Source organism: Solanum tuberosum, unplaced genomic scaffold, assembly GCF_000226075.1.
Source record: "Solanum tuberosum cultivar DM 1-3 516 R44 unplaced genomic scaffold, SolTub_3.0 scf00062, whole genome shotgun sequence".
Classification (NCBI taxonomy): Eukaryota; Viridiplantae; Streptophyta; class Magnoliopsida; order Solanales; family Solanaceae; genus Solanum; species Solanum tuberosum.
Genome location: NW_006238987.1, coordinates 441278 through 447277, shown reverse-complemented (window position 1 = coordinate 447277; position 6000 = coordinate 441278). Strand labels below are relative to the sequence as shown.

The 6000-nt window shown below is 32.7% G+C and overlaps 1 protein-coding gene across 3 annotated transcripts in view; it reads right to left on the bottom strand.

Annotated features, from left to right (window-relative positions):
* The window catches only part of LOC102585463 (calmodulin-binding protein 60 A-like), a 39870-nt gene that overhangs the window by 6778 nt on the left and 27092 nt on the right, over positions 1 to 6000 (bottom strand). For 2 of the 3 annotated variants that reach the window (XM_006345121.2, XM_015307675.1), the window contains exons 1-5: positions 5248 to 5341; positions 4824 to 4875; positions 2326 to 2384; positions 713 to 1170; positions 474 to 634 (exon numbers count right to left, since the gene is read on the bottom strand). The exons of the other annotated variant lie outside the window; for it this stretch is intronic. In XM_006345121.2, the coding sequence (XP_006345183.2) occupies positions 474 to 634; positions 713 to 1170; positions 2326 to 2384; positions 4824 to 4875; positions 5248 to 5336 (819 nt within the window). In that variant the 5' untranslated portion in view covers positions 5337 to 5341. Of the gene's footprint in view, positions 1 to 473; positions 635 to 712; positions 1171 to 2325; positions 2385 to 4823; positions 4876 to 5247; positions 5342 to 6000 lie in introns of those variants that run through there. 3 annotated transcript variants of the gene reach the window in all.

Below are 6000 nucleotides of genomic sequence, written 5' to 3'. Positions count from 1 at the left end.
AGGTAGCGGTTCATTCCAGACGTGCCCTTGAGTTATCTTTACTTTCAGTTTTGTTCTATTCGAGAACTATACTCTGAGACTTGTATATTTTTATTCGAATTCTGTATTTAGAGGTTTGTACATGTGACAACCAATTCTGGGTAGTGTTGAGTCTTAATTAAAGTCTTCCGCTTATTTATTATCTTTTATTCTCGTATTTCTACTTCTCTATCGTTGTGGTTGGGTTAGGTTGACGTGTCCGGTGGGAAATGGACACGTGCCATCACATCCGGATTTGGGGTGTGACAAATATTAACTGTCTTAAGGCAGAAACCTGGAGAAATATTATCAGTAAATTGGCCTAAACAGATCCAGATGCAGGAAATCAGTACGTGTAGGTACACCACAAAATATCACAAGTTGCGCAGAGATATGCAATCTTCTCCTAGAAAGTCACTCAACGTTAAATGTTCTGAGAATTAGAAACTACTTACATGGCATAGCCTCTCAGGATTGTTTTGGAGTTCAATTAGAAAATCCTCCACTGTTTTTATACCGTTTTCAGTCAACCGATTATGGAAAGCACCTTTTTTGTAAATATGCTCTAGTCTCCATACATCATCCGTTGGTGATGGAGGGTACCGCTTCTTGCTTTCTGTGAAAACCATAACTTAAATTGACTCACTATTCAGGTTATTAAAGGTAATTAATTAAGTAGAAATATAATACTCACTTGAACGTTTATCCTTGACAGTAAAGGGTCCTGTCACTGCCTCTATCACTTCAGGTTGATCGACAACCCTTGCTCCTAGCTTTACCACGTTCAACTTCTTCATATGCTTTGGAGTATGTTTGAATTTAATTTCGTTGACAGAAACAACGCCTCCTTCCAAATTCAGATATGGATTTTGGTCGCGCCTTGATGTTCCACCTCTTGTTTGCATCATAATATGATTGTTTAGTTCTTCAATTATCCAATTTTCGTCATCAAGTACAAATATTTCTACTTGTGCTGATGAGGCTAGAGGCACATGTCTCACTTGTTGTCCTGTAACAAAATCAACCAATTCCAATTTGGTGCCATCGGGAAAAATACACTCTCCGGTAAATACCACTGGGGAAATCTCGTGTGAGAACTTTAAACATAAACATCTCGATTCACAAGGATCGAATTTCTTCTGGGAATTGATCCTGTTTTATATGTGTACAATGTTGAATATAGTTTAATCTCAGATACAACATGAAATTACAGAGGCAATGAAAGTTTTTAAGGGTCTAAGTTAGCTAGTATGCAGACTTTACCCTGCCTAAAGGTAGAGAGGTTGTTTCTAGAGCTGTCAATATGGGCTAACCCATTCCATCCGGGCTAATTCATACATGCTTTGCAATTTGACGGGCCAGGTTGGACTAACCTATTTTTTATGTGGGCCAAAAAATGGTCGGCCCAGCCCACAAGTGTGTGGGCTACGGGCTTTGAAGGGTCAACCCTCTTTTCGTAAAAGTATATTTTTTAAATTAAATTATAATTTAAAAATATTATCATAAATATCGACTAGTGTTACTACTTGTTAATCAAATAAAACTATCTATATAATATTTATTAATTTTGATTTCAAGTAAAAACATAAATAACTAAATAGAAATATTAACTTAATTGTTTTCCAATGATCATAATAAAACACAAAAACTATGATAATATTCCATAGGCTATGACCTATGTAGTATCCCCTAGAAATTTTAGGAACTTTATTTTATGTGGTACATATTTTATAAACATAATTTATATTTAAATTGTAATATTTTAAACTTTAAACAGATTTTGAGCGTAGACTCCTGTTATTTTTAATACTCTATTTTTATATTTATTTTTAATTAATTTTTATTTGGCCCACGGCCGGCCTTATCCATATTTCTCAAACCCCACAAATCGACAGGCTTATTCAGGCCGGGCTAAAAAGTCTTTCTCTTAAATGGGCTCCAAAAATGGTAGCACAGCCCTATTAAATCACGGGTTAGGTCAGGCCGGCCCAACGGACCTAGCCCATATTGACGACTTTAGTTGTTTCTGAAAAATCAATTATACCAATTAATGCTAAATTATTGTACAAGTGATGTGATTGTAATTTTCTTCTCTGCCATCAATGTTTTACTTAAAATTATTTTGAGATTAAATTCTATGCATTGACGATATAACACGTATGGTTTAGTAGCCTATAATATATGATACGCAATTTGCTATAACATGGTAGTAAATCACATTAAATTTTATAAAAATTCACTACATGAATAAAAGCAGTACTGGAAATCATGATTCTGAAAATCATTCCTAATAGCTTTGTTTCTCACCTGTTCCGATCAGTCAAAATTTCTTCCAAGTCAGAGTGAGATTCATCCTCCACCTGGATCTATAAAATGTTGATTAAATAGTCATATACATGCATTTGTTCGGATGAATTAATGAGCTTTTGTATATTTAGACATAATATAATTAAGTAATTAAAGATTTATTATCTATAATAACTTGATGCTTTTAGATGAGATAATCACTCTTCAATATGCATGATCATAACAGAACATAGGTCCCGATTTCAAATCTCATCGACAAAAGAATCACATTCCCGTGTTTGGCATGTGCACAAACATCAAGCCCACACATTAGGGGTGTGTTTAAAGATAATGTTATTTAGTAATTAAAATTATGTTTTTCTCTAATCACTTTCACTATTAATTCTCGCCGTCTCCGCCTAAAGATTTCTATCCACTTCTACTACTAATGGTTGCCTCCTTCGTTCACTATTATCAGCTACCATGTATTAATCCACATGCACAACCGTCATACTTAGTCACTAGGGGTGTCAAATGGGCAGGTTGGATTGAAATTAGAGATATTAAAATGGGTTGAAATAATAATTGGGTTGGGTCTTAACCCGCCCAAGTTTACTTTGGGCTCAAATGGGTTGGGTTCAAATGGGCTAAAAAATGGGTTGGGTCTTGACCCATCCAATTTGACCCGATTAATCTCAATAATTTTAACATAGTGATATTTAACTTTTATAATCACAATTCGAATTTCAGCTCAAGATTTAAAAAAATAAAAAATAGATAGATAAATCCTAAAAGATGTTAAATAGATAATAATTCATACCTTTAATATTTGAACATATCTTAGTAAAAAGTTTTAAAACGGGTTGAAATTGGAGATTGAATTGGGCTCAATTGAAGATTCTCTTAAAATGGATTAGGGTTGAATGAGTTGAGATTGAACCAATTCAAATTATCTTGAGCCCAACCCTTGAAATTTTAGGCGGATTACCTATGTTTGGGTTCATTTTTGACACCCTAGTCACTACCATCTTGCCAATGATTATCATAGTCATTCGTTAATACCACTAATCATTATTTAAAAATCATCATAATCACTAGTAATCACTATTATAACAATCATCAATCATTATCTACAATCATCTCCATCATCGACGTACTATCACAAAATATCGCTAACCTCCATCACCATTCACCACCATATCAAACATTTACCATTTATCTATTAGCGATCATCCGCAACAATTATCTATTGTTGCCGCCATTTACCATACCAAACATCGCCATTAATATGTTCTAACAGTCACCATTGACCATTGCTGTTACCAACTATACTATCCACAACCATTTTATTTATAAAGTTTTTAATAAAGACAATATTTTGTAAATTCAGATTTTAAGGGGAGAAGTAATTTTAATTAGTGTTTTGTTAATTCAACCTCTCAATCATTTTATCCAAACATTTGAAATTTAATGAATATCTTAATATTCACTTATCATAATTTATCATAAAATAATCTACGAAAGATCATAGGAAATAAAATATTCTTAATTATGCATTTTCCTAGGAATGTTTACAAAGGAATATTTCAGCTTTTTGCTTTTTGTAGATTTTGCATTCAGTGTCTGATCCTTCTCTTCTTTTTACTTTTTTTGGAGGTTAATCTACAATTGATTAGATTAATTAATTTCCCTTTTAAGTTTACAAAAAATTGATGCCCTTTTCTCCACAAAGAAAAAAATCTAGTACGTATCCAAAAATATATATATATTGTGTTCCAGAAAAGATTAATTTCTTTCCAACCATATACCAAAAGAGGCCTTTGTAATAAACATATATGAACACCAACCAAAAAAAAATGCCATATGTAGTTATATTAATTAAAACCCAACCAGATCTGGGAATTGTTCATGAGTTCATTCATTTTGTCCACTCAAAATTATACTCCCATTTTCCAATTTATGTGACACGTTTTATTTTTAAGAGTCAAATAACTTAAGTTTGACCGGAAATTTGGATATGAAATCTTTAATTTTTTTGAAATGAAATTTATATATTTATAAAAATTTTACTGTCATAAACTTGTTTGAATCTCGAAATCTGAAATGTGTTATATAAATTGGGACGGAGTATATCAAAGTTTTTTCGTCAAGCAGCATAGATCGACAACTTTGGGTGAAAAACAAGCCAAGAATTTACAGAAACATCGGGCAAATTATATTTGCAGCCAATTAAACCACAAATGCTTGAAGTCCAATCGGGGAATATTATCCATTTGTGCTAATTAAGCAAATGAATATATATGAACCAACATAATCCTATCAAGTTTACTTGGTGAACGAAAGAAAAAATGGATCTTGGATTAACTCAATCCCAAAGCTAGCTCATGAGGGAAGGATTGTCCAAGTCCATATAAAGAGAACAAATCCCCTTTTTCGATGTGGAAATTCTTAACACAACTAACCAAAAAGAAAGCAAATCCGTACATACAATTAAAGAATCGAAAATATTTATAACTCACCGGAAAAGTCGACCAGAAAGTTAGCAGAAAGGCGACCATAAGCCGTAGGAGTCTGCAGAAAGAAACAATGGAGATCTAATAAAACACCAGAAATTAAAATGACTTAGTCAACGTCAACCATAGTCCATATATATGGTTCAATATTTCTATGAAAGCAGATGCATCACATGTACAACTTGATCCCACATGATATAGATATATAGCGACTAATTATTACGTTTCTCTTTCTCCTGAACGAGACAAAAAAAAAAGAAAGAGAGGCTGCTAGCTATAGTACATTTTACTATACGAAAAATGAATTTTTGAAACCAAATCATACAGCAACGTATTTGGAATTTGATGAATTACATCAACAAATTGTAACCAGTGTCTTGATCCGATTATAATGTGGAAAATAAAAAGATGTGTGATTTAATTTTATTACCTGGTAAAAGGAGGAGTGTTAGAGTTTGTTGTTTCCGTATTTGAGCTTGAGTTTCCTTCTTCGAACATGTCTATATTAAGTGCCGCCATCAACTATATATTATCTTTGGATAAAAAGAAAAACCAACAAAAAGAATGCTATAATAATCTATATGATTCTGTAGGGAAAATGAACTAAAATATATATAGTAGGATTACTATTCTGCATGTACCTCTCTTTTTCCTACACATTACTTAGAAGACGCGTGTGTATTAACGGCCTAAATAACCGCCGTTACAATAAGTTGTAACTATAGAGTGGGATGGCCAATCCCACATTTTTCTTTGAAAATAAATGCTTACAGTGGAATAATCATGTCATAAGCGCCTTATTTATTATTACTATCCTTCTTTTGAGAGCAAATTAAATGAAAAAATTGGGTAGGATGGGGTGTTAGTTTAATTTTAACGGTGTAACCGGAATAAAAATTTGGTAGACGACAAAGCCAAAATATCACATACGCGTTGTTTTAAGTGTGTGAACATTACTACTTTTTTGGGAGTCTGTTTTTCTACATAATTGAAGTTGTTTGTTTGACAGTTGAAAGGAATCAATGTCCCCTCATTAACCTCACTCACCCGCTTTCTACAATACAAGTACATAAATTTCTTTCAATAATTAATATAGAATTTTTAAAAAATAACATTAACACATGCGCACGCTCTCACACACACACATAAAAATTTAAAAAAATTAAAAGGTTTGGAAGCTGGG